General features: G+C 55.9%; 3 protein-coding genes across 3 annotated transcripts; 1 reads left to right on the top strand and 2 right to left on the bottom strand.

Moving 5' to 3' along the window:
- Positions 1–383: 383 nt before the first annotated feature.
- Positions 384–12,680, bottom strand: SNX1 (sorting nexin 1). The gene is made up of 15 exons (XM_082290360.1): positions 12,525–12,680; positions 9,326–9,428; positions 8,325–8,458; positions 7,739–7,805; positions 6,656–6,699; positions 5,579–5,720; positions 5,027–5,105; positions 4,700–4,775; positions 3,896–4,009; positions 3,675–3,768; positions 2,542–2,747; positions 1,757–1,900; positions 1,297–1,377; positions 915–986; positions 384–791 (listed from the first exon to the last, which is right to left on the bottom strand). Exons 1-15 carry the CDS (start codon positions 12,654–12,656, stop codon positions 741–743), a joined length of 1,539 nt encoding a protein of 512 aa, XP_082146486.1. The 5' UTR covers positions 12,657–12,680; the 3' UTR covers positions 384–740.
- A 3,360-nt stretch (positions 12,681–16,040) lies between these two features.
- Positions 16,041–21,423, bottom strand: PATL2 (PAT1 homolog 2; the record flags this gene model as incomplete). Its single annotated transcript, XM_082291106.1, has 19 exons — positions 16,041–16,080; positions 16,284–16,436; positions 16,511–16,608; positions 16,687–16,827; positions 17,089–17,248; positions 17,494–17,642; positions 17,800–17,844; positions 18,146–18,246; positions 18,327–18,441; positions 18,556–18,694; positions 18,775–18,852; positions 18,970–19,124; positions 19,310–19,396; positions 19,514–19,681; positions 20,041–20,106; positions 20,216–20,284; positions 20,405–20,706; positions 20,832–20,925; positions 21,400–21,423. 19 exons carry the CDS (start codon positions 21,421–21,423, stop codon positions 16,041–16,043), a joined length of 2,184 nt encoding a protein of 727 aa, XP_082147232.1.
- A 2,318-nt stretch (positions 21,424–23,741) lies between these two features.
- Positions 23,742–26,502, top strand: B2M (beta-2-microglobulin). Its single transcript, XM_082290487.1, has 4 exons — positions 23,742–23,837; positions 23,996–24,274; positions 24,855–24,908; positions 26,060–26,502. The coding sequence occupies exons 1-3, from the start codon at positions 23,768–23,770 to the stop codon at positions 24,866–24,868; spliced, it is 363 nt and encodes a 120-aa protein (XP_082146613.1). The 5' UTR covers positions 23,742–23,767; the 3' UTR covers positions 24,869–24,908; positions 26,060–26,502.
- Positions 26,503–27,931: the final 1,429 nt, after the last annotated feature.

Here is a 27,931-nt window from a genome sequence, read left to right as displayed (position 1 = left end):
AGGAAAGTGGGAAGTCAGCCCAAGCTGCCTTTTCTCTTTTTTACGGCAGGAAGGGTATCGGTTTTGATACAATCCCCACGCCAGGCTGGGGACGGGGAAAAGGCGCAAACCCACGGCGGGTAAGGGGGGTAGGAGCACCACACGCCGAAGTGGGATTGCTACAGAACCCCGCTGAGCTCAGATCCTAAAAACGGCTCCCGCTGGGAGAAAGGCAGAGAGCCAAAGCCTAATCAAGAGCGGGGACAGGTGGCCAGAGCAGTGTCCAAGGTCACCTCTGTCCCGTCACAACACGGGGGAGGCTCCACTGCCTCCCTCACCATCCACGGGATGTGCCCTTACCCCTCCCTGCTCCCACCCCGAACACCCAGAGCCTGTTTGCCCTGATAGAAGTTTTATTACAGAATTTTAATGGCACTGCAGGAGTAAGATAATTCATTAGAGCCTTAAAACCCAGCCTGAAAAATAGATATTTGCCAGATCTCATTAACCCCCTGGCTGCGGGTCTGGTCTGGAAGCAGGAAACTAGTTTCTCTTCAGTAAGAAAATATATGTTGCTAAATGAAAAATATACAGTTAGAAGAGTTACTGGCTCGCAAGCTGCTCGTCTGGGGGTGACACCTCTACCAGCTCCAGCATGTGGAACGAGGGGTCATTCACGTGGAAAAGAGGAGGAGGTATAGTGTATATAAAAAAAAAACAACCAAAAAAAGGCAAAATTCAGGTTTGTTTGCTCGGTCCAATTAAGAAATGGCCTTGGCTTCGGGCAGGAACGCTTCCCAGTACTTCACCAGCTGCAGGGAGGAGAGGGAGAGAGTCAGGAGCCTTCAGGATGGAGCTGCAGTGGGGGGTCGTGCTTGAGAGGTTCACAAGCTCGGCCTGAACTTGGAGGTAAAACCACATCAGGGACCACTCACCTGCTGCTGAGAGTTCAACAACGTCTCAAGGTATTTCGTGACGTGGTTTCTGAAGTCCTTAGATTTCTCTCTCTGCAACAGATGGGCATGAGGCTGGACCAACCACCAAAACCCTCCAGATTTTGGGAGGGGGAAGGAGAAACCACCGGGATTTTCCTGTTCCTCCTGGGGTCCCATGAGGAGACCAGCACAAGGGACACAGAGGATCTCTGCCCACCCACCTTCCTTTTAACGGAGCCCCTGAGGGGAAGCCCCCTCTCAGACAAAAGTCCTCACTGATGCCCCAGCTCCCACAGGTCGGGATTTAGGGATGCTGCTGTGCCAGGAGCAGGGGCAGGAGGCCTGGTCAGCCCCAAGGTGCCGAGGGCTGCCCTAAACGTACCTCAAACCGTATCACTTCCTTGCGGATGACAGCAGAAATGCGCTCAAAGTCCCTTTCGTACTGTGTCACCCGGGACTCCCACTGCGGAGACAGGAAGTGCACTGTTTCGGGGCAGGGGAAGGAACTCCTGCCCCCTTCTCCACGGGGGTTTGGAGCCACGACTGTACATGGGAGAGGTGTTACTGGAGCAGAGCCTGGTGCTTCCAGCCCTTGTCACCACCTTGGCATGGAAGCCACGGCAGGTGGGACCACGAGCGGCCCCTCCTGCAGCTTTGCTCGAGGCTGCCTAAGCCCTTGGTGCAACTTGGCCACAAGACACCCGTCCCTCCCGCCCAGGAGGTGCTCCCTGGCCCAGAAGGTTCCTTCCCCAGCCCAGAAGGTTCCTTCCCCAGCCCAGAAGGTCCCCCACTGGAGCACGGAGGGCAGGAGCAGAGCACAGACCCCACGCTCCATTCCCTACCTCTGAGATCTCATCCTTGGCCTGCTGCAGCTTGTCGGGTTTGTTGGCCCACAGCAGCCTGGCTTCCATCTCCCTCTTCTTCTGGAGCATGGTCTGGGCATCCTGCCACCGCTGCCAGGTCTTCATGCGCTGGTCGAAGGCTCCCTGGAGGGCAGGAGGGGCAGAGTCGAGCTCTGCGCTACCGCTGCACCAAGCGGCTCCAAGGGGCTCTCCTGACAAGGGGACACTGGGGGTCCTGGACCAAAGCTGAGCCAGAACAGACATTGGGTCCTGCTCTGGAGCATCCCATAAGGACCAGTGCACCAAGGATATGGTGCTCTGGCCTCTGAGGCAGGGTGTGTTGGGGGCAGGAAGGGGTCAGCCTGCCAGACTCGCTGCTCCCATGGGATTGCTTCTTCCCAGTGCACCAGATGGGCTGTGTGGATTTGATGCCCAAGTTCAGGAGCATCAGGACTCAGGCTCTGTCCCAGCAGGCACTTGGCAGGTCCGTTTTCACCACCTGCATCACAGGTTACCAGCTCACAGCTTCAGCCTTCACCTCTGAAGGGCTGGGGTCATTAACTTGCTCCTCATCCTCTCTGGAGAACAGCAGCACAGCCAGGCCTCGCCTACAACCATCTTCCAACCTAAGCAGTGCACACCTGGACAACCAGCAAGTTTTCCCTCTGCCTGAAGAGGCCATGCCCTGTGTGCCCTCTGCCATGTCCTGTGCTTGAGTCTGGAAGATCTCCTGGCATCCCTAAGCCTAAGATGGGTACAAGGAGAAAGAGCAAAGGACTCCTTACCCTTACAACCGAGAGCAGGCGGATGTAGTCCCCCAGGAGCTCAGCCAGGAGGAAGAAGTCGTTGTTAGCCTGTTCATGGTGCAGCTGCTCGATCTTCTCCTCCACCTCAGCCAGCTGGGACAACGCCCGGGATAGGGCCGTGTTGTCCTCCGAGCTTCCCAGCATGGCCAGACTCTTGGCAAACTGGGCTGTGTTCAGTGCCAGCTCTGGGGAACGGGATGAGGGTCAGGAGATGGGCCTGGCTGCACCAGGTGCTCCCCAGCACAGAGATCAGCCCAGGCAGCTGCCTTTCCACAGCTCCAGGAGATATCAGCTGGAAGAGCCAGCACTGGCTCAGTCCGAGCCAGCAGCTTCCAGCCACGAGGAGAAGGGGAGCAGCCGAGTGGGAGGACAGGCAGGGCTTTGCAGAAGTCAGTCAAAACATCCAGAGGAAGGAAAACATTTCCACTCCCAGAGGATGTCTCAGAAGGAATAAATAAGGTCAGCTCTGCTCAGGTTTGCTACAGAGCCTTCATTCTCATGAGGAAAGGCTGAGGGAATTGGGATTGATCAGCTTGGAGAAAAGAAGGCTCCAGGGAGAGCTCAGAGCCCCTTCCAGTGCCTAAAGGGGCTCCAGGAGAGCAGGAGAGGGACTGGGAACAAGGGATGGAGGGACAGGACACAGGGAATGGCTTCCCACTGCCAGAGGGCAGGGCTGGATGGGATATTGGGAAGGAATTGTTCCCTGTGAGGGTGGGCAGGCCCTGGCACAGGGTGCCCAGAGCAGCTGTGGCTGCCCCTGGATCCCTGGAAGTGTCCAAGGCCAGGTTGGATGGGGCTTGGAGCAACCTGGGACAGTGGAAGGTGTCCCTGCCCATGGCAGCGGGGGTTGGAAAAAGATGGACTTTAAGGTCCCTTTAGCCCCAAGCCATCCTGGGATTCTATGATCCCACAGGACACAGGTTCCCTTCCACGCTACCACCCCAAGCTTGTGGAGCTGGACAGAACTGGGGTGACCATTTTACATCTGTCTCTCAGGAGGAAGGGACAGAAAGTCCTTCATAGCACTGTCCACCTCCTTGGAAGTGTCCCTGGGACACGTGGCCCTGGTGTCCCACCGGGCACGGCGCAGGTGTGGCCGTCCCCGCGCTCACCTTTGCGGTGGTTCACCAGCGTCTCCACCACGGCGTGCAGCTTCCGCAGCCGCTGGTCCTCGCACTCCACCTCCTGCAGCTTCTCCTCGAACCACTGCAGCGGGGAAAGCCAGAGCTGATTCCCACACGTGGGGTTTTCTCTGCACCCAAAGCCGGAGCAGGGGAGAGCACAGGGCTCCGGAGCAAGGGCAGGGACAGCCCAGAGGTGCCCTGACACTTACGATGTCCGATTCGTTCATCTTGATGGTCATTTTACTGACAGCATCCGTGGCCTTGTTGAACATCTTCATTATTCCTGCTCCACTCAAGGTCTGGGTGCTTACGGCTCTTGGGAGCTGGAAAGGAATGGAAAAGTTTGCTTTGCCATAGGAGATGGAGCCAGGCTCGGAGAGCTGGAGGTGTTCACCTGGAGAAGGGAAGGCTCCAGGGAGAGCTCAGAGCCCCTGCCAGGGCCTGAAGGGGCCCCAGCAGAGCTGGAGAGGGACTGGGGACAAGGGCCTGCAGTACCAGACAAAGGGAAATGGCCTCCCACTGCCAGAGGGCAGGATTAGATGGGATATTGGGAAGAACTACTTTCCTGTGAGGGTGGGGAGGCCCTGGAACAGGTTGCCCAGAGAAGCTGTGGCTGCCCCATCCCTGGAAGTGTTCCAGGCCAAACTGGATGACGTTTGGAGCAACCTGGTGTAGCAGAAGGTGTTCCTGTCCATGGCAGGGGGTGGAATGAGACAGGCCTTAAAGTCCCTTCCAGCCCAAGCCATTCCATGACTCTGTTTTGCCCATGAGGCAACTGCTGAGTGATCTCTCCTTGCCCTTACATCGACCCACGAGCCTTTTGCTTATTTTCTCCCTCCCATCCAGAGGAGGGGATGCTTTAGCAGCTTTGGTGGGCACCTGGAGTCAACACCAGTTCCCACTCCCATTCCCACTCTTAGAGGGTTCTGCCACTTCCCACTGCCTGCCCCATTAACTGCTCAAGTACCACTTCCTTCACCACTTCCAAGGACACCTTACTCCACACCACTCACCTCCTCCTTCTCCAAGAACTCCCTGACATCCGGGTCCTGCAGCATGGTTGGATGGCTGACCACTCTCCGTAGGTACCTGTGGGAGAAACAACTCCAGGATTTACTTTGGCTGTAGCAAAGCTGGCTCTGAGCCATCACAGCCACATCACAGCTTGGTATTTACTCCAGAACAGCAGTTGGAAAGCTGGAAATCAAAGCCAACCACTGTTCTAATTCACCCACCAGTTTTCCTACCTCCCTGGGCAATTTGGTGATGCCACCATGAAGACCAGACCTGCCAGACCTCTCTGAGGTCCCTCAGTTCAGGGACAGCCAGTGGGGTCGTACCTCTCTAGAGCAGCCCGACGTTTTTCTAGGAACTCTGCAGAGGAGGAATCTTCTTTCCCAACTTTCACTTTGGTCATGCCTAGCACAGAAGGAAGATGTGATTAATGAGCTGCTCTAAACTCCACATGCAAGATAAAGTGGTTTATTACAGACTATCAAGGTGACAGTGGAGGAGAGGAATCTTACAACAGGAATTAGACTTTGGAAATTTGAAATCTGCTTATACCCAAGGAACTGACATGCAGGAAAGAGGCAAAACAATGGGCTGGACTCAAGTGAACAGCAATTCAGTGACACCCCAGAGGTTTTACTCTTCACCAAGCAGGTGTGGAGGCTGTGAACTCCATCAAGGATTTAAGTCCAGAGCTCCAAGTATGGAGCCAAAGCTTTGTCTGTGCCACAAAACCCAGATTATTTTCCCTGGGTGCTCTGCAGCTTCCCTGTCAGCTCTGAGACTGCTGCAGGCCTGTCCTCAGGCTCAGAGCTCACCATCAGAAGGACCCACAAGAGCTGTGAAGGACCAGCACTGGAGCTGTGCAGCTCCTCACTCACCTATGAGGCTCTTCTCAGGCGGTGGAGGGACAATGAACCCATTCTGGGCATGCTTCTCTGACAGCTTCTCATAGAGCCCCAGGAAGTCACTGAACCTCCTTTTGACTGAGAACTGCTTGCTCCTGAACATCGGCATGCTGGTCTGGGGGAGAGATGACACTTGGGTCACACTCCCCCAGCAAAGCCTGGCCCTGCCAGCTCTGCCTGCTGGCACCTCTGGGGTGAAGTGGGACAGCACCAGCTCTGCAAGAGGTGACCAGTGAACAGAGCAAGTTTTGGCCCAGGTTTTCCAGAGTTTCCCTCCCAGCTGGGTTCTCCTTGGAGCCAGCAGCAGCATTAATGGCACTAAGTAACAAGCAGCTGCTCCTGCAGCCATGGGCTGCTTAGTAAGGCCTGCCCGCTGCCTAATCCCATCATCCCTGCTCCACATGGGAACAGGGACACACCCCTCACATCACCTAAGGACTACAGGGGCCACCAGTGCTTCGGAGTGAGTTTGCAGAGCAGGAATTAAGGATAACAAGTCCTCTAGTCTCTTCTTCAGAGCACAGGGTGCCTGTAGCCCAGCAGCCGTAGTACAGGCAGCTGGAGCGACTTTCCAGAGCCCAGAGCAGGACTCCAAAGCACTCCAGGAGCTGCATTTCTCATGGAAACTGAGGGGAACAGGTCCTGACATGAATGCAATCACAGCAGCAGCTCTGCAGCGAGTGCTGAGCTCAGGTCAGCTCAATCTGATGCTGGCACTGGCACAGAACCTTCAGCAGCAGCCCCGGCTCAGGGACTCTCCCAATGGATCTCATTCCCGCTGCTCCCTCCAATGCTGAGCATCCCTACCAGCCAGGACTGCAAAGAGGTAACTGGTTGTGAAAATAAAGCCAGTCTCCTTTCAAAGAGATCCCAACCCTATTCTTCAGTGAGGCTCATCCTTTGTGGATTATAACTCCTGAATCCACAGAACAAGGCATTCAGGCCTCCTGTTTATTTAGGTCACTGCTGACTTGGCTAAGGGTAGACAGTCCAGCTGCCTTTAAGCATGGAAAAATAATGGAGAATTGGACACAGAGGGGTAAGACATACCTGTGTTGACACTTTGTAGGCTACGTAGGCATTCATGCCATCCCCTGTGGAAAACAGAAACGAGGTGTTGGGGATCACAACATCAGCACTTTCCACTATTCCCTGAACACAAAGCACAAGGCTCCTGACCTTTTCCTACCTCAGTGATCCTGATTTTGGGTCTGATGGAGCATGGATCCTCCTGCAGAACCAGAGGCAGCATCCTGCTGCGTGGCCCTGGACTCCTGCCCAGCAGCCACTTCCCAACCTGCTTATCCCTCCCCAGGCTTCCTATGGGAGCCAGCGCTGACAATCGGGCGCTTGTTGTGCCAGCAGCGTCTGGGCTGGCTCCACACATCTGCTCAGACCCCAACAATTCGGAGGCTGTGGGGCACATGAAACAGTCTATTCACGGGATGCAAGTCAGGCTGGATGGGGCTGGATCCTGGAACACCACAGGCAGTTTGCTCCAGCTCACACAGAAATCCCCTTGTTCACCTGGCAGTTCATCTGCAGGGCATCCTCCAAGCTCTGGTGCTACCCCTAAGATACGTCTGATTTACATCTCCCAGCTCCAGAGATCACGAGGCATGGAGTGGGAACAAGCTGCCACTCGTGAGGCTGCTCTGCTGGCTGGGATCAGATGTCATCTTGGGTTTTCTGCACCCCAGGAACTTCCACGTGGCTGGTCATGACACTCGGACCCCACTTTCAGTAGACAGAAACCCTCTTGCTTCTCATTTTGAAGCCAGAGTAGCTCTTCTGGCAAGCACAGCTTCCAGGGAATGTGCCAGAGCATGGAATAATGCACTTAGTTTCAGGTCAAGGGAATTTTGCCTACCCTGTGCCAGCTCCACACAGGGCAGTGCTGATCACCACAGTGTCAGGCACCAAGAATCCCAAAAACCCAGCTTGGGGCTTTCCAGAACCTGCCTCTGCCTTGCTTCTTCTCACCCTGGGCTTTGTGCAGCATCATTTCTTTAGGATGCTGGAGGAAGCCTTGGACACTGCTCTGGGATCAGGTTTGTGCTTAGAGATAGGCCAGAGCTGCAGGGCCAAGTCTGGCTCCTCTAACCCTGTTCACCGTGCAGGACAGTAACTCACCAACTTTCTCCGGGTCACTCACTCCCACAGTCAGGTCAAATTTGTCTTCCCGCTCCTCTTCTTCCAGCTGTTTGGAGACAGCACACAGGGACAGCAAGTCAAAGCCAGGAAACCAGGGTTCAACCCCCCCAAACCATTACAGTGAGCTTGTCCCCCTGCCAGGGCACCTCTAGCACCTCAGTCTGGCCAGGGCCATTCTATAAAGCCTTCCAGCTTCTCATCGTGTCCAGGCAAGGATCCCAAACTGGTTTGTTGCTCCTACCCCACTATCTGCCCAGACTGATGCATAAACTGCTCAGCCCCAAGATGAAACTGCAGAGCTCCAATTCGCAGCTTGGACCCTGAGGACCAGATCCACCACTGTTACAGCTCTGGAAGCAATCTGGACCCTCACACGAGCAGGAAGGCCACCAAGCTGACCTGAGCCCCACTCCAGTGGTATCAGTCTCAGATGGATGGCCCGAGATACAAATCAGGGCATTCAATAAGGCGATTACATATTAATGACATCATTTAAGATTCATGGACATATTCCTGCCAAAGACAGTTCGAAACCTGCAGGACAATTTGGAAGAGCAATGCTCACCTCCTCATAGCTCTTTGAAAGGTTTCTAGAAGAACTTGCAGCTACATCTAATGAGGGTGAAGGATTGGATGCTTTGGCCACCTCCTTTTTCTGGTTGTTCTGAGTGTTGTCAAGGGACAGCTCCACAGTGGCATCTGTCAAGAGAAGTTTGCAAGGGTCAGCCTCTCTCTTGGGGTTTCTGGAAAGGCAATTGCAATATTCTCTGGTTCATGGGATCTGGGGAGTAACAGCAGTCTTAATTAGCAAAGAAATCCATAGGGAGGACACCTGTAAGCACTGGGAAGAGCACAACAAAGCATCGGCACCGCAGTAAGAGCATTTGATTGATCCTGCTGGAGAACATTATGTTAATCCAATGAACTTCTTACGCCAGAAGGAGCCAGGCATCACCTCTCGCTGATCACCTCCTTGCTGTGTGCTAGAGGAGTTGCACCCTGCAGCAGCTAAAGCCAAGGTGGATTTTACCTGGCACACAGGCTAGCCTGGAAGGAAGGCTCCTTCCTGGGCCACTTCTCCACCTGGAGGATGTAAAAACTTCCACCTCTTAGCAGATGTATCCAGAATCGACTCTCAGCCCACCATGCCAGGGCTGGGGAATGTCTGACCCTCCTCATTTTCCCCTGCTGAGGGGGGTTGTGTTTCCTGTTCCTTGGGAACAGCCAGGTCTCTACTAGAGATGCTTCCTTCACTGGCACAGAGTCAGGAGAAGGTGGAGAAGAAAAATCCTTTACCTCTGAGGAGACACTCACCACCTCAGGGCTTAAGACAACAAAAGCAACCCCCATTTTAATCCTCTTCAGCTCCCAAACAGTTAGTCCTGTGGCAGGATTATCCCAGAGACCTGGAGGAGGCTGCTCCGACCTTCCCAAATACAACACCAGAGCAAGCAGACTTGAACATGAGTTTGAGATAAGGACTTATGACCTGCTTTTGGTTATGGATATTGTAGGACTACCACTCCAGGCCTGGAGCTGAGAGAGGCCCAGCACACACAGACTCACCTGCAAATAGGTCCTGATCGTCCTGCTCCACATGAACCCCGTTCTCTTTGGAGGAGCTGCTCACAGGGAGAGGAGATTCTGCTTTGGGGGCTGGGGAATTGCTCTGTGAGAGGATTAAAAGGACAAAGACACAAGGTCATTTACACTGAGAGATAGAGGAGCAAACATGTCACCCTCCTCATCACCCCACCCTGTGCCTTTCCACCCACCCTTCAGCATCACGCTCTCTGCCACTTTTAAGGACAACAAGTGTCACAGCAAACTCCAGAGCCAGTTTCCACCCAGAAAGGACCATCCTGGCTGCTAGGAGCAGGCTTGGGGACAAGGGGACAGCCCACCCGAGAGCTTTTATGCCAACCAGTCCTCCCCACCAGAAGGCAGAGCTGCTTTGGCATTCCTGTTATGGATGCCTGCATCCCAAATCATCCCTCATTTTGCAGGCAGACAGATATTCCAAGGAACAAGGGGACAGCAAGTGCTATTCTGTAGGTCCCAGCAGAGAACAGAGCAGGTCTTTGATGGGCAGTAAATGGAGCTCTATTAGAGACTCTGAACCAACAGCTCCTTGGCACTCTCTCCAGCAAGGAAGCACCATCGGATCCCGTCGCTCCTGAAGGAGTGAAGCTGTGCTGAGGCAGCTCTTCTTGGAGGTGGGCTCATGTCTTTGGGTGGTAAAAACAAAACAGCCATCGAAACACTCACTTGATGGCGAGACCTCCTGTATTTTAGGATGTTTTCCTAGAGGAGGGACTGCTCCCAGCTTGGATCAGAGCAGTCAGAGGCACGAGCTCTGCTTGTCAGTGATGGAGAGCAGGGAGCAGAGACCCTCCATGCCAAACATCCCCCCAGACCCCCAGGGTCCTTCAGACTAGTGTCCAAGCCAACAAGAGGACTGCTACCAGTGGTGACCTATGAGTAAAGGGCTCACACAGCTCCTCTGCTCCCCCAGGAAATCTTCAGGCTCACAGAGAACCCCATCACGCATGGACAAAGTGGTTTTCTACCACAACTGCTTCCCAGTTTCCCTTAGATTTAGTTCCTCAGACATGAAAGCACCACACCCTGTTCCTACTTCTCCATCTGCTGCCACAGAGGAGCCGTGGCCTCGTTAGATCAGCCCATGACGTGACAGCAGCCGTCCCTGGGGCCGGATGCAGCACCCCCCAACATCACATGTGCGGGAAGAGGTCCCGCCACGCCAGCCTGACGCTCGCCACGGGGAAGCAGAACTTGTTTGGGAAGAGCTGATCCTTGGGGCCATCCCTAGAAAGGGCCATGGTCACACAGGAACCCAACCTCTGTCAACAGACAGGTGAGGTCCAGCTCGGTTCTGTTCAGGTCTGACCCAAATGCTTCCTTGCTGGCGATGCCCAGGTGTGGCTGAGCCACCTGAAGGCCGGCAGCCGGGCAGATCTGCCTCCCTTGCTTCCCAGAAAGTGTTTTCCTAACGTTCAAGGGCAGAGACAAGCAAAGCCACCAGGTCACAAGAACAGCCAAGTATCAGCTATGACAGTGGCTTCCACAACAAAACCAAACACCTGATAAGCTGCTGTGGCTCACCAGCCTCCCCTTCCAGCACAGGGACGCGTGATTCCTGTGAAATCCCACGGCACTTGGTGGGCCACAAACCCTCGAGCCACCTACGACATCCTCCAGTTTGTCACCAAAGAAAGGTCCTGAGAAGTTCCAGACCATCTCCATGACTTGGTGCCTGCCATAGGTACCAGCACCTTCCTCTTGCACGGCCCAGGGTTGAACTTCCCCAGGTTTCCAAACATACAACCCAGCTGCTGCTTTGCCCAGAGCAGTGGGAGAGTTTCACCCTCACAATGTCACAATCTATCCACATTCCCCCAAATCTACCTTCTTCCCTGCTACAAAGCCACTGGAAACACAAGCACAGCTCACAGACACCAGGCAGGAGCTGCACCAGAAGCAGGGCAGAGACAGCTCCGGCTTTGTGTCAGTGGCAGGAGAAGCTTGGCCAGGCCATTCCCAGCAGGTTCATTTGGTCATGGCCACAACCTCCTGCTCGAGGCCTCCCTAGGCTGGAAAACTGCAGAATGTTCCTGGAAAACTTCCTGCCACAGACACCAACTCCTCCTGCGCTGCCAGCTGGATCAGGCAGGCTGGAAAAAGTCTGGGTGAGGTGGGCAAAGGCTCCCAGAGCTCAGGGAATCAACCCCACAGCATTCCAGCCTCCAGGCTGCTGGAAGAGCTTCTGCAGCCCCTCTAGCTGAGATCCTCGCTCCACGAAGACACTGATCCCAAGGACCAGAGGCCAGTGGCTGACTAGGGAGGGATTCAGCTTAGGAAAGCACCAGTCGGTGTTTTAACTCCCCTCCTGCCTGCTAGTCAGTGCCTGGAGCAAACCTGGGACAATGCCAGCACAAGTTAATGCCAACAGCCTTCAGCAACCTAGACTTCCTGCACAGGAGGCTGTTGGAAACCAGGAAAGACACTGACACCCTTCCCACCTCCACCTTCAGCATGGATTTGTGCAGCAGCACCTGGATTGCTGAACAAGTACCACCCCACTGCAGCCCAGCACAAAGTACTAGCGAGCAGGGGACACTGGATGCCTCCTGTCACCTCATGCCTCACACCATCCTCAGTCTCAAACTGAAGAGATTTCATGGCATGGCAGTCACGCCAGAACCCTCTGGATGTTGAGGGGACCAGAGCTGATGATGCTGGGGGAAGGCAGATGGGGCTTCTCCCCCTCACAAGCTGCACAGCAAAGAGGCTGAGCTGTGGCTGCCACTGCAGGATGATCGTGAGGGACCCTGAAGCCCACCTCGTTCCGCCACCTGCCACGGGCAGGGACACCTTCCACCAGAGCAGGCTGCTCCAAGCCCCATCCAACGTGGCCTTAGGCAGTAGTTCTGCAGGAATGGAGAGGTTACAACCCCGGGGAAAGAGGGAGCAGCCGAGCACAAGCCTTTTCTTAATCCCACAGCCACGGGAGCCGCTCTGTGACCCCCACCCGGCCCCGCGGCTCCCTCTCCGCAGCCCCCCAACGAGGTTCCCCCTGAAGGGACAGGAGTCCAGAGGCATCGCCCCTCCCTTTATTCTGGGGGATTTGGGGGTGTTCCCCACTATTTTCACCAAGCCCGGAGGACGCCCCGGGCAATCCCTAGCACACGGGCCCGGCCCCGCAGCGCCCCCGGGGCGGCGCGCCGCCCGCGGCCGCACTCACGCTGCCAGTGAAGATGTCCTCGCCCTCCGAGTCGCTGTCGGGGGCCCCCGGCCCGCAGGGCTCGGGGAACGGCGGCGGGCGGCGCTCGGCCGGGGAGGGTGAGCGGGACCCGCGGCCGCCGCCCGACGCCATCGCCGCCGCTTCCGCCCGCGCCGCCCCGCCGGAAGCGCCCGCCGCGCCTTAACCCGCGGGGCGGGGCCTCGGCTGCGGGCGGGCTTCGGATTGGACAATGCCTCTTCCCGCCCCGCCCCCGCCGGCAGCGACAGCCAATGAGCGCCGCCGCTCCCAGGCGTCGCGCTGTCACCATGGAAATGGGGTGCACCGGCTGTACCATTGTGCCGGCGGAGAGGGGAGCGTGTCCCCTCCCCCCGGGAGAAGTGGGTGAGCCCAGGGCGCCGTGTCCCCTCAGCGCCCCGACTGAGGTGGCCGCGCTCCCTCGACAGCCCGGGGGCTGAGCCCGTGTCCTCTCGATACCCCGCGGAGTGGTCCCTTCCCCCAGTAAAACATCCCAGGATGAGCTACATAACCTGTAGATGTCCCAGAATGAACCCCATACAAGCTCCAAGGCACCGCAGAGTGAGCCCTATACCACTCCAGACATCCCAGGATGAGCCACATCCCCCCCACTAAGATGTTCCAGGATAAGTCCCAGACCCTGACGATGTCACAGGATGAACCCCACACATTCACCAAGACATCCCAGGATGAGACCCACACCCCTCAAAACATCTCAGGATAAGTCCTATACCACCAAAACCATCCCAGGATATGCCTCATACCCTGGAGGTGGACCAGGATAAGCCCTATAAGCCCCCAGAACATCCCAGGATGAGCCCTATACCCTGAAGATGCCCCAGGATAAACCCCACACAACCTCCAAGACATCCCAGGATGAGCCCTATAACCCCCAGAAAATCTCAGGATGAGCCTCATACTCCCCCCAAGACATCTCAGGATAAGCCACAGACCTTGAAGATATCTCAGGATTAACCCTATACAATCTCCAATACACCCCAAGATGACTGCCATACCCCTCAAGACTTCTCAGGATAAATCCTATACCACCTAAAACATCCCAGAATAAGCCTCATACCCTCATGGCCCAGGATGAACCCCATACACCCACCAAGACCCCCCATGATGAGCCCTATAACCCCAAGACACCCCAGAAGGAGCCTCATAACCTGAAAAGGCCCCAGGATGAGCCCTATAATGCCCCTAACCATCTCAGGATAAGCCCTATACCCTTGAGACACCCCAAGATTTCCTCCATACTACCACAAACCATCCCAGGATGAGCCCCATACACACCCCCCAAGACATCCCAGGATAAGCTCTATACCCTCCACGATATCCCAGGATGAGACACACCTTGACGGTGTTCCAGGATGAACCCCATACAACACCCAAGACATTCCCTGGATGAGCTCCATCCACCCCAAAACATCCCAGGATGAGCCCACACCCCATGACAGTGACACCCCACCCACGGTCATGGGTCACCACCATCCTGTGGGGCCAATGACCCTCTCAGGGGCGCACCAGGAGGAGCTGGGCTGGGCAGCAGGACAGGTAGAGCCAGGTGAGACACCCTGGACTTCCATCAGCTCTGGATCAAGGGAGAACATCCAGCTGCAGGTGAATGATCTGGGGGGGGGTCCCTGACCTGCAAGACACCACTCAGCTGGATTCATTCCTGGCTGCTGGCCGTGGAGAGGGTCTGTGTCTCCAGCTGGGAAGCACCAGGTGCTGCGGGCCCCTTGGCTGTGGGAGAGTAACAAAGAGATGGGTTTTCCTTCTTTTTCCTCAGCTGTCTCCTGTAATGAAGCCACAAAATCCAGCAGAGATCTCCACCTTCCATGCTAGAGAACTTGGTCTAGTACATGGCTGCAGCTAGGTCACGCTTTCATCCTTCAGCCACTCTGGCTCCCAGGCAAGGAGCAAACAGAAAACAGAACACGGCTTATCCTTATCTGAAGGACTTGCCGGTGTCCTCCCCAGTTCCTGCTATCAATGAGCAGCTGCTACTTCCCTCCTGCCTGAAATTCTCCCTGGGATTTGTAACAGCAAGGTTTGTTCTTTCACTGGCAGGTGAGAGCCCACGCTGGAATCCTCCCAGATCACCTCAGTGGGTTTGGAACTAGGGGTTCATCCCATGGAGAAGCTGCCAGTGTCACTCTTTTGAAGAGGATGGCTAGCAATGAACACAACTATCCCAGAAAACTCCCTAAGGATAAAGCATGAGGAGCACACACATCCTTTAAGATGAGCAGGAGAGGCAGCAGGAGGAGATACAGCTGCCAGAAGGAGCAGGAGGTCCTGCCAGCTGGACTTTGCACTCTGAAGCAGAGGAAACTGAGCTGCCTTGATAGGCAGTGGAGATAAATCCCACCCCAGCCCTCATCACAGCCTTACTCTCTGTAAATTCTCCCTTTGGCCCCTGAAGGATGCCCTTTTAAAGGGATTTCATCCACTCAGGCTTGGAGCTTGGGCAGTCTGAGGATGAGACACCTTTCTGCTGCAAACCCTTTTTGAATGAACACCAGGCTTTGGGTGTCAGGTTTAGACCTCTGGTTGGGTGGAGGTGGCCTGGTCCCAGCTGTCCCACAGGAGTAGGGGAAATCCCACCACAAAACCAGGCAGGAGCTACAAAGATTCCCACAGTGGGAGCAGACATTGCAACCACTCAGCCTCAGATAGAAAAGTGAGGATCAGTTTGGGGTAGTCAGAATTGCTCAGAAAGATGGCTCAAGGTACTTCATTGTGAGCATAGCTGGAAAACTTCAGACTGAATAGCCTTTGGGAGCTCATCAAAGACAGGAGGTGCTTTATTACCCTCCCACATATGTTTAAGACCCCCTCACCCCACCTTGCCACCATATCCTTCCCATGTGCTGCCAGATGCCTGTACAAATCTTTACTGCCCTATCAGGACAAGCTCTGACTTTTCTTCCCCACCACACCCCTTCTTTTCCAGCCCATTCCCCTCCCTGGCTGCTCAGGCGTGTGGGAGCTCTGATCCCCTCTCCAAGCACTCCTTTCTTTCCTCCTCGATGCTCTGAGCATCCCTCCCCTTCTTCTCCTTGCTCTTTACCAGATCCCCATCCCAGGCCAGGGGTCTCCACGCTCGTGTGACCACTGTGCATCCAACCACAAGCTACCCCCCAGGAGCGAGAGTAGCTCATTAATCAGCTTTTTATTTTACTTCAAATGCTGTACAGAATGTGCTGTAGACAAAATCCCCCACCCCACCCAGGTGCTCCCAGCGCCCCTGTGCCCCGCCTCGCCCCCGCCGTGACCCAGCACCCACCACTGCCGGAGGCGAGGCCAAAATAAGTTACACCCACCCACCCCCGTGCTCCCGGGCACCGGGACAGGGCGGCACCAGCCCCGCCGCTGCCCGTGTCACCCAGAGTGCCCCGCACCAGGGTAAGCGTTCACTTCCAAAGCCACGGCATCGGGCCCTGCCCGTTCCCGGCACCGCCGGCTCCGGAACCCATCCCCAGCTCCCAGGGCTCAGCATAACACGTCAGCCTCCGTGGGCAGCGGGGAGCACCTGCAGGGAAAGGATGAGGTTGGAGCATCAAGTTGCTGACCTGTCCCAAAGAACTGGGAGCAAAGGCACCAGGAGCAGCTCAGCCCAGTAGAGGTCTGGAGATAATTCCAAGGCGGGATGGAAGCAGTGAGCCCCCAGTGCTGTCTGCTCCTCGCCCAAGGGATCCCCAGGAGAGGCAGGGAGCCATTCCAGGCAGTACTTACTCCCCCATCTTGGCTGCCAGGTGGTGGACAGTCTGCTTGTCCAGGTAGCGACAGAAGAGCAAGACAAGGTTGCTGGGCAAGAAGAGAGGCTCTGCCAGCGAGGCCGTAGGCAGCCGCGACAGCTCCCGAGACACCAGGTACACCGTGTCCATCCTGAGGGCACCAACACAGGGGGTGAGCACCCCATGGAGCGGTGACAAACCCCCCAGGCTCACACAGTCCCTCACCATGCCTCGAAGTCCCCTCTGCATGGCTTCAGTGGTGCACGTAAGGACAGCAGCCTCTCTCCATGGCTCAGCAGGGAGTAGAGCAAGGAGATGCCAAACTGCAGGAAAGCACCAGGAGTGTCACAGCCAGCAGCAGTGGCACCCCCAGGGACACAGCGAGGCTCAGGGCCACATACCTGGTTCTTCAAGGCCATGGTGAGGGGAAGCTCTGAAAACTCAGGTAGAGGCCGGGTCAGCTCCTGCAGGAGCTCGATGAGTTTGCTGAAGGTCATCCCACCCACCACCTCATTTAACGGGCTGTAGAGCAGGGAGAGAGACTGGGCAGGGCAGAGGGGAGAGCAGGAATCTGAGATGCTGTGACCTGTCACAGGTACAGCTCGCAGCACTTGGTGGGGAGGGTCAGTGCCACCAGGACTGCTAGAGACCTTCTCCTCCCCAAGGATAGGAAGAGGCTCCTGTCTCACGCTAACCCCACAAGACAGGATCCCCCTCATTGCCCAGGGTGCCCCCTGCCCCAGCAAGAACAGAGGAGGAGGGAGACAGCCTGGGCCATCCCTGCCCTGGCTGGAGGTGCTTGCCTCATCCAGCATGTCCTTCTTCATGAGGAAGGGCAGGTGGTGGGTGATGGTCAGCAGGATCTTCTCCCTTTGCTCTTGGGTCAGGTGGGGCAGCAGCCGGGCCACAAGCTTCTTGCCCTTCCGCACACACAGCAGTTGCAGGAATTCATCTTCTGCCTCCCTGAGAACAAAGGCTCCATTGGCACAGATCCCAAGGGACCTGGAGCATCTCTGTCCATCCAAAAGGACCAGCATCAGCTCCACTGGAGGACAAGGTTCACAGGCAGGGTCAGCATAGGCTGCAGTGACACATGGAGGGAAGGACCCAACCCTCCCATGAGCCAGACCTGCTAATCAATGAGCATCTCAGATCCACGAGGACCAGAACATGCTGCCTGCTCCCCTCTCCCCATGGCACAGACTCACTCTTCACTGCTGCAAGCCCTGATTTTCAAGACTTGGTAGATACTGTCCACTTTTTGGCTCTTCTGCTCCTGCCTGGGGGGCTGTTGCTCCCCCAGGGCCAGGGACACTTTCTGTTGCACGTCCTCCACTTCCATCAGCTGCAGGAAGAGCTGGAGAAACAGTACAGGGTAAGGAGGAAGCTTGGAGCATCTTCTACCCACTGGCTATCCAGGACCCTGCCTAGGTAGATGTCCCCTTAGAGAAATCCCTGGATGAAAACAGAACACCTGGGCCATCCTGCCCAGCCCCAAATCACCACCCACTCACCTTCTCAATCCTGTGCAGCGCCCGCAGCCGGTAGGTCCCTGCAGCCTTTCGGAGGGGAGAAGGGAAGGCACAAGGGTTACAGCCATCCCCAGACACTGCCACCAGCCCAGTGCTGGGCCAGCTGCTACCTGGGGATCGGAGGTGGCTTCAGGACACAGAGCAGTCCCATGGGGAAATCACGGCCAGCTACAAAGAGCCCGATCCCACCCCTTGGCTGGGCACAAGCTGCTGCTGCTGAGGTGGCACCTCCTCCAACTGTGTGCCCCATCCCACTGCTCAGGGCAGCTCCTAAAGCAGCACTCCTGGCAACTCAGGGCCACAACCAGCCCAGCTTCTCTTCACCTACCTCCTCCTCCATGAGGGCATGGTGCACAGCATCGATGGCCCGGCGAGGGCTGTAGCAGGTAGACACCGTGACCTGGCCCAGCGAGCCAGCGATGCGCACAACTGCAGGAGAGGGGGAACATGGTGACACCACGTGCCAGAACTCCTTGCCCAGCCCCTCACCACCTGCCCCAGCCCCTCACCAGAGTCATAGGTCTCCACTTTTTGGATGAACGGCGTGACCAGCTTGGGGGGCTTGTTGCGCCTGCCTAGCAGCTCCTCCTCTGCCTGTTTGCGCTCCAACCGGTGGTAGTAGGTCTGTAACAACAGGCAAAGCCAGGAGTTCCCTCCACCAGTCCTGGAGAGTTTCTCTGGCTCCCAAAGCCCCACCCTGAGGAGAACAAGCTGCAGGTGCTGCCAGCAGGAGCCCACCTGGTAGTAATAGTCATCATCCATGTTCTCACTCTGTAGCTGCATCATCTCCACCTTGATGACCCAGTCCTTCTCCTTGGAAGTCATCAGCCCAGCATAAGGGTCCACTTTACGAGACCACAGCTTCTTGGGGGAGACACTGGCACAGGAGAAGACCTCAGCCCACTGGGACCACCCAGAGCCCCCCTGCATCCCACAGCACCCCACAGACCCCCATACCTCTGTGCCTGCCTGCCCTGCTGCTGCATTAGGATGCGCTGGTGCTGGGGGTGCAGTTGGGTCATGTGGCTGGGTGGGCTGCAGGGGACACCAGACAGGGGTCAAGGAGGGTTTTGGAACACCCCCAGAATGAGGTGGCCCCCAGCTGCTTTGTAGGGCCCCTCCAGTCCCACCCCAACACCCCACTCCTGCTACCTGAGGTTCAGCTGGCCCATGGCTGAGGGGCTGAAGAAGAGAGCAGGGTCCAAAGAGGAGGACACGGACCCAAAGTGCATGCCCAGGGGCCGCGGTGGGCTGCCCACGGTGGGGGACCCAGGCTGGAAAGGGGTCGGAGGTGCATACCCTGCAGTCTGAGAGTGAGAGAGGAGATCAAGAGTCTGAGCCTTCCCATCTGAGCATCCCAGAGGGGTCAGCCAGCTCTGTGCTGGCCTCTGGCTTCCATCCCTCAGGCAAAGTGCTACCCCCAGACACTGCCACTCTCCCTATCCCCTGCCACTCCAGGGCCACCTCAGTGGCTCAAAGCCCACCACATTACCTGGTTGGGAGTGAAGAGTGGAGGGGGTCTGCAAGCTGGCAGGAAGGGCCGAGGAGAGCATGGGGAGCGAGGAGACATCAGGGGTGCCTGCTACAGAACAGGAGACAGGAGGTGTCACTGGGACAAGCCTGTCCTCAAGGCTGCACCTCCAGGGAGGGGAGGCAGAGAAAGAAGGGATGCAAGAGCCCCCCCCCAACCTATTACCTGCTGGAGAAAGCACCGGGGGAAAGGCTTGGGGGACATCAGTCTTAAGTCAGGGTGCTTAAGCCGGGGAGAGCCCCCATAGCCCCTCTGCACAGGAGAGCCAAGGAAGTCAAGGGCCATATTGGTGGATGGTGGGGGTCTCTCCATGACCTGGAGGACGGCTTTATCCTACAGGGAGGAGGCAGCAGCAGGTGGGAACGGGGCACAGCTGGGAACAGTTTAGTTCCCTCAGTAACAGGCAGCTCGCCAAAACCTTTGGTCATTGCTCAACCAGGACCATGCACCAGCTGAGCTCCCACTCTGGTAGTGTGGAGCAGCTGGGATGCATAGCAACACCCAGTCACCCCAAACTCAACAACTTTGCCTTCAAACCCAGGCTCTGCTTTGGGTGGGCACCCATGACAAATCTGTACACCTTCAGAGCCATTTGGAGATGCCCCAGTTGTCCCAAATTCCTGTGTGACCCTTGTCCTAGAGCAGTGGGAATCCCTTGGCCGCTCCCTGAAGGCCTGGCTGGGGGTACCCACCTCCAGCATGAAGTGACGTGGGATACTGCCAGGGCAGGAGCCCCATGCTGTGGGATCCATCACCAGCTGGAAAACAGGGAGATGGTTGGCATGAGGCAAGTGAGCAGGGGGAGAGGGCAGGGGACACCATAGGGGCCACTCAGCCTTATCACCAAATGGGAGGGGACATTTTTACCGTGTCCTCCTTGCTAAACTCTCCCCAGCAAGTACCAATCCTGCTGTCCAGCACTGCCGAGTCCTGGCTCTGCAAGGAAAGGGGAGTTAAAGATCTACCTCCCTCCCCCAGTGCCCTCTGTGGGGCAGGACCCACAGGTGTGGGGATGGAGGGGGAGCAGTAGGACCCCCCTCTCTGCTCACACATCACCTCCAGCGTGGGTTTGCGCCGCACAGCTCTCATCACTGCTGGGTCTCCCAGCTCGTTGGGCTCCTCAAAGCACTCCTGCTCTTCCTCCTGTTCCTCAGTCCCCAGCTCCTCTACCTCTTCCTCCAACTGAGAGTTAACCTGCTCCACCTCTGGCTCTATCCCACCTTCCTCCTGGGGCTCTCCCAGCTCCTCTAGTTGCTCAGCTGTTCTTCCAGTCGCCTCTGCCAATGCTTTGGCCACCTCAGGGCTTATCTCCGGTGGCACCAGGACTTTTGGGACATCCTCCTCTGTGGAGTCTCGGTCTTGGAGGGGGGAAGGAGAGTACAGCAGGGTGAGTGAATGCTTGGGCAGTGCCCACCAGGGTGTCTGCTCCCCCCACTGGGTGCTGGCAGGTCTCTCCAACACCAGGGCTCCCCTGAGGTCTTACCTAACCCAAAAGTCATCTCGTTGTATAGGTCGAGCTCCTCATCCTCCTCTTCCAGCAGAATCGCATCTTCCACCAGCAGGAAGTCCTCGAGAATCTGGATTTGGAAGCAGCAGAGTCCTCGCTAAGGGAGAGGTAACCCTAACATGCTCCCAAAGTGGGGGGGGGGGGCATCCAACCTCTTCCGCACTCTACTGGTGGTGCCAGGCAGCCCATAGGGCTCACAGATGGAAAAGGTAAAATTGGGAGCCAGCGGCACTGCCAGCGAGGGCAGGACCCGCAGGCTCAGCCCGCGGAAGCTGCCGGCACCGGCGAATGCCGGCACGGAACGGCACCAGCGCGCCTGGGCTGAGACACCATGAGGCTTCGGAGTGAACACCCGCTACGAGGGCACGAGCGGCACGCGAGCACAAGGCAGGGAAGAGTATCCCACCAGCACCTCCAGGGCAGCGTCTGCTCCGGGACCGACCGTTCCGGGGAGCGCCAGCTCCGGAGAACGAGCACCGCGGAGGGAGCGGGACGCCAGGAGGCGGCAGCGGGCAGGGTGTAGCGGAGCAGGACAGGCACTCACTATGCGCTCGCCGCCCTCCGCCATCCCGCGGTGCCGCCTCCGCCTCCTCCCGCTCACCCACCCTCCGTCCGTCCCGGGTCCCTCTACGGGGCCACGCTGCCCCCGCCGCCCCTTTTACGGGCCGCCCCCGCCGCCCCGGCATGCGCCTGCCGTACAGCATGGCGGCTCCCAGCGGCGCCCTGCGCCTGCGCACTCGGCTCGCCGTGCCCCCGCGCTCGGACCCCCCGCAGCCAGGGAGTGAGGATGAGGAGGGTCAGTGACCCCGCCCGCGGCTCTCGGAGCACAGAACACCCCAGCCCGGCTCTCCCCACTGCTCGGGTCGCTCCTTGACTGCCATGGTGTTCTCGGAGCTGATATCCTTCTGAGGAGTTACGGAAAAGTGGTGGGATGTGGTCTGTCGGGATGGAATATTCTCGTAGATGACATCGGGCACAGGTGACAACACTAACGCTGTAAATTTCTACATCTCACAAAGCATAGTGGGCTGCCCTTATCCCCTTGAATACCAGGAGCACCTTGGTCATGTCACCTACTCCCAAATAATTCTCCCAGTATTCTGTTAATAAAAGCAGAAATATCCCCAAAGTGGAATATTTGGCTACTCTAACCAATTCATTGTGGCTTTTTAAAAACATCCTTTGTAAGAGTTGTGCTTCTCTTTACAGGGAAATTCTGACAGGTGGTGGATTACAGCAGAGTCATTGCCAGGGATTCACATCCCAAAGGGCACGGAAAGGATCCATGTCCTGCCATCCTCTCCCCAAGCCGAGGGCAGAGTCCACTTGGGCAGAGCCAGATTCTCTCGTGGGTCAGCTGGACCGGGGTGGTGACTCCCGATGTGGTGACCCTGTAGCAACTCCGCCACCGATGGAGCACTCAGGGATTATTTCTGCCAGAGCCCTGCGATCCCTGATAAGGCTCTGGCCACAGCTGCATCTGTTTATCTCACCCTGGAAAAACACTGCGTGTTTTCAGCTGCGTGCCCGGCACCACTCTCTGGGCAGCCAGCAAACCCAGCAGGAGCTGGGCCAGTGGGAACTGATAACAGTGTTTTCAGGGTTTTCCTTTGTTTGGCCTCTCCTGATTTACCTGCTGCCTTTGGGATGTTCTCCATACATGCTTTGTTAATTTAATTTGTGTTTTTACGAGTTGTATTAAGAAAGCAGGTCCTAAAGGGACTCAGTGTTTTTGTACTTATACCGTGCTGCTGTTTTCTCCCCACTAGTAGTGACTTTCCTTTCTTTTCCCTTTATTTTCCTTCCAAGCAGCATTACTGGGACACTCAGTGGCATTCCCAGCCTAGCTGGGTTTTGGTGCTCACAGTTCTTCTGGAGGAGGCACCAGAAAACCTGGCTTTTTGGTGTTGGAATTCTCATGTTTTATGTCAGGGAGTCTGTGCTATGCTCGAACAACAGCCAATTTTTCAGCCCACAGCTACTGGAATGAGACATTCCACACAGGTTTTGAAAGAGGTTCATAAAGGAAGGTGGACAGCTTGCTCCACCGTAGGCTGTTAGTGTAATACTGCCCCTGGATGCAAAACCTTCAGCAAGAGGTGGCTTTTACCCCCATTTAGGTTGGAAAAGCTCTTTGTGACCATCAAGTCCAATCATTCCTCTGGCACTGCCAAGGCCACCACTAACCCATATCCCCAAGTGCCACATCCACACGGCTTTTAAATCCCTTTAGGGATGGGGACTCCACCACTGCCCTGGCAGCCTGTGGCAAGGCTGGACAGCCCTTTCAGAGAAGAAATTTTCCCTAAGATCTAACTTAAACCTCCCTTGGTGCTACTTGAAGCTGTTTCCTCTTGTCCTGTCCTTTGTTCCCTGGGAGCAGAGCCCAACTCCACCTGGCTGCACCCTCCTGTCAGGGAGTTACAGAGAAAGAAGGTTCCCCCGAGCCTCCTTTTCTCCAGACCGAGTGCCCCCCAGCTCCCTCAGCTGCTCCTGGCGCTCCAGCCCCTTCCCCAGCTCCGTTCCCATCCCTGGACACGCTCCAGCCCCTCAGTGTCCTTCTTGTGGTGGAGGGTGCGGGCGCAGCAGCACAGGGGACGGGCGCTGCCCTGGGCCTGTGGCCACACGGGAGCTGGTCCAAACCAGGTGCCGTTGCCACCTGGGCTGACGTCCAGCCGCTGTTGCCCGACGCGCCGCGGCCTCTACTCGGGTCTCTCCCCTCACTCAGAGGGGAACCGAAAGCGAAAGCGCCGCTCTGGCTCGCACAACCCCGGAGCTCCCGTTCTGCCCTGAGACTGATGATGCGGCTGACGCTCCCCGCCGCGATTGGCGGTGGCTCCGGGGGGTATAAAAGGCGGAGCGCGGGCAGGGGTGGGACATTCCGGGAAACAGTGGCAGAGCGAGCAGCGATAATGGCGCGGGGGGTGCTGGCGCTCGGCGTGCTGGCGCTGCTGGCGCTGCTCGGCCTGGGGGCGGCCGCTGGTGAGTGCCTGGGGTGGCGCGGAGGGTTCTGACGGGGTTGAGGGCTGCGGGCTTCCGGCGGGTCCGGGTCACTGTGCCCGGGGAGGCGGGCGAGCGTTGGCATCGAGGCGATGCCCACCGCAGCCCCGTTTCTCACGTGCCCTCTCCCCTCTCTCCAGAGGCGCCGAAGGTCGAAGTCTACGCCCGTTCCCGCGCCGAGGAGGGAAAGCAGAACACCCTGCACTGCTTCGTCACCGGCTTTCACCCACCCAAGATTGACATCGAGCTCCTGAAGAACGGGGAGCCCATTTCCGGCGTCATGTACGGGGACTTGTCTTTCAACGAGAAGTGGCAGTTCCAGCGCCTGGTCTATGTGCCCTTCACCCCCACAAGGGGTGACACCTTCGCTTGCAAGGTGGTGCATTCCACTATGACGGAGCCACGGATTTACCGATGGGGTACGCTGCGCCTTCCTCCTCCATGCTGTCTCTGTTCCTTTATATCCATGCTGTCTCTGTTCCTTTATATCCATGCTGTCTCTGTTCCTTTATATCCATGCTGTCTCTGTTCCTTTATATCCATGCTCTCTCTGTTCCTTTATATCCATGCTGTCTCTGTTCCTTTTCCTGGGAAGTAGGATGTTGTAACAGAGTGGGGTTTGAAGGTCTTGTGTTAGAGATGGAAAATTAATTTGGTTTTAGCTGAAAAGTCTGTTATATGTACCTATGAAGGATTCAGGGAGGACACGCGTTGGTGTTAATTCATAGGGATTTGGTGATGCCATGTCATGCAATCTCTGCCTTGGTGAACTTACCTAGAAGGTGATGGGTCATGCAGTGAATTTTGGCTTTATGTTGTGCGAATATAAAGAAGGATGCAGCAGTCGGGGCTGATGGTGGTGACCCAGCCTCAGCTACCGCTGAGGGCAGCTCTCTGGTTACCTCACTGGGGCTGTTTCTGGGGGGGAACCTTGTGGGGACAGGGGAGAGGGGGTGCCCTCTGCCCCCAAGTCTAACGCTCTGCCCTTTTTTCCTGCAGAACCAGACTTCTGAGCCGTGTCTGGGATAATCCGTGGTGCTGTGTGCCATGCTGGTAAGGGAAACATCGACCCATTTCTGTAGGGGGGGAGGGTTTGAAAAGCTGGGTAACAGAAGCAACCACACCCAAAAAGCAGATCGTATTAGTGCTGATTTGGGCCACAGAACTCTCTCCACACACTTTCTGCCCACTGTTTTGGTCTGGTTTTGGCTGTCCCTTGCCTACAAGAGTCATTTGCTCCAAAAAAGGGAGAACTTTGGAGAAAACCTTCCGTGCATGTCGTTTCTGTGTCAGCTAGATACTGCAGAGAGTTGTCACAGGTCCCCTAAAGCCTCCTCAGGCCTTGCAGTGCTGTTTCCTGTCAGGGGAGGAGGAGGAAGTTGCTGTACCAGAGATCCCCGTGCCTCAGGCTCGGTGCCAGGCTGGTTAACCCTGTGGCAGGGCCGCTCCATGAGTCACAAACCAGCACTTCGGGGTTAATTCAGTGGTGTCTAGGAGTCTGAGGGCACCAAGTTCTTCAAACTGTCTGCATGTAACTGATCTGGAGGTAGCAACAGGGAAATTCTAGTTTAACACTTGATAGGGAAAAGAAACTCTGTGGCCTAGCTGATGTCACCCTGGTTGAAACATCTTAGTTACATGCCCTGTTAGAGGATAATGATTAACTGTGCCTGGGACAAGCATTGACAGGACCTTATGTGAAATGCCCCAGTTCCTGCACAGCTCTAAGAAGTTGTACACAGTCACTCATCTGGTTTGTCACTCACCTTTGGGCAGTGGGGTTGTGAACCTGGCTCCAAGGCAGGGTTTGGAATGTGCTGTGCCCATGCAGCACCATGGCTTCAGTTGGTGGGACATCGTCACCTGTGGTGAGGGATGCCAAGTCTGGCTGCAAGTGGGATGTGGGTGACTTCACTGTGGTCTGGGAACAAGGATTTACTGAGCTGGCATGGAAAGAGTTGAGAGCAGGACAAGGTCCCTGGGGTGGAGAACAAGGATCCTCTTGACTTGTTGAACTCTGAACTCCACCAAGGAGGAGACAAAAAAGCAGTTTCTGCAGGATTTTTACCTGAATCTCACTGGAAGGTGGTTCTGCAGGGGTGCTGCAGTCAGAATGCTCTGAGGAAACTGGTTTTTAGTCCTAAAATAATTGCAGTTGAAGGTGTCAGTAGAGTGACTGATGTCAATCCACTCTCTCCATGCAGGTCTGAGAAAGTCTGCTTGCAAGTCAAAGTCTTCTCAAGCTTCTGTCCATTCTTCATCATATCCACAAGAATGATCAACTTCCTTTCAGAAATTCACTAATAAGCCTTGTTAAATCTCACTTAGCCACAGCGTCAAGGGAGCTCTGCAGGCTTTTTGAGCATGTAGCTATAAATGCCCACATTACTGCTTAAAAAACAATGGTAGCTCTTCACTGCTCCAAATTTTGCAGGATGTTTATACTTTAATAAACTGCTAGTCCTTAACATGTTTCTTCAGAGTAATTTGACAGCCCAAGCTGATTTCACAGGCTCTGATGGGTTGTGGGTGGATACATAGCCTTGGGGGCATGATGGTCAGTTGTGCTTTTTTATCCCACTGAGAAGACGGAAGAGCGCTTTTCCATCAATAAAAAGAAAATTAAAGACTGTTTTTGCTGATGTGGTATCTGCCTGGCTGGAGGCTCCTCTGTGGCTCTGAAGGGAAGGCACAAGGTTTAAAAAAGGGATCAAGAACCTTGGGGGCACAGAAGGAGTGATGGCAGGGAATGGTGCCCACTCCAAGGGGGAGAGCTCCAGCTGATGCATCTTGGAGTGTGTGGTGTAAAGCTGAGCCTGGGGGAAGCAGGTGTGTGTGTTGGTGAGTATCAGTTCTGGTTTTCTCTCTGTGCCTGACCCCGTGGAGAAGCACAGTTGGAGCCAGTCCTCTGTTGTACCGTGGGGGATTGATGACACTACCTAAACCCGTACTACTCCCATCAGCTCACTCTTATTTTATGAAGAAATCAGAATGATCACTTGAGGAATACTGGATCAAAATGGATTTAACCAGGATCACATGTATGGGATCAAGGGTTCCTGGTGACTCAGGGGATCCCATGTCTCTTCTAGGGTATATTCAGATTTGCTGTGATTGTGCCACAGAACACCCACTTGAGATTTTTGAGGGATATTATCTTGTTCCGTAGCTATTTTCATTATAACCAATTTTTTTTTTGTTAGGGATTAGGAAAATCCAGGCTGTTGCAGTTCCAACACCCATGTGGGAGGTTGCTGAGGGGCAGGGCCCCATTATGGGGATCCCTTTGGGTTCATCAGAGGGGTGTTCAAGGCAGGACAGGTGCCAGGGTGGTTGCACAGTGCCCATCACTCAGCATGGAACAGCAGGACACACCACACAGCTCTGCCTGCAGCACCAGATGCACTCTGGGGACCAGGCAGCCCCAGCAGTGGTCCCTGTGTGGGAGAAGGTGGCCTGGGAGAGGGGAGAAGGTTTCAGCTTCTCTCCCAGAGACCCCAGTGGAGCAGCACCAACTGCTGTGTGAGCCCAAGGAGCTGTGGACCATGTCCTGGCCTCCTCCCGTGGATTACGAAGGGCCATCAAAGTGCTCTCCACCACCTCAGCTCCACCTTTCCTATCCTCAGGAGCACCAGAGTAATGGCTGGGTCACCACTCCACCAGGAGAGCTTCATCCTAATTAGGTCAGGGGTTGAGTCGACTGCAGAAACTGAAGATTCTGTGGAGGATATGTGAAACAACCCTGTCTCCAAAGGACACATCATCATCTTCCCACACTGGGGAAGTCTGCTCTGATTGCATCTGTGGGATTTTTCTGTTCTTAAATATTTTGATAGTTTACTCAAAAATCCCCTGTCTGTGGGAGAACAACACATGGCCACACCAGAGGCTGATTTTCTTTAACAGCTGGATTTCAGGACCATGTCCAGAAATCCCTTCTCTGTTTTATCCAGCATCCCTGGGGTTCTGAGATACCCGGGATGTTGCTGCGCTGCTGCTGCTGGAGACAGTTCCCAGGGGATGGGGTATCCTGAGGGATATCTTGGGAAGCTTGAAGTATGGAACAAGCCTCATTT

Source organism: Coloeus monedula, assembly GCF_965178545.1.
Source record: "Coloeus monedula genome assembly, chromosome: 14".
In the NCBI taxonomy this organism is placed as follows: domain Eukaryota; kingdom Metazoa; phylum Chordata; class Aves; order Passeriformes; family Corvidae; genus Coloeus; species Coloeus monedula.
This window is presented reverse-complemented; position numbering and strand designations above follow the sequence as displayed.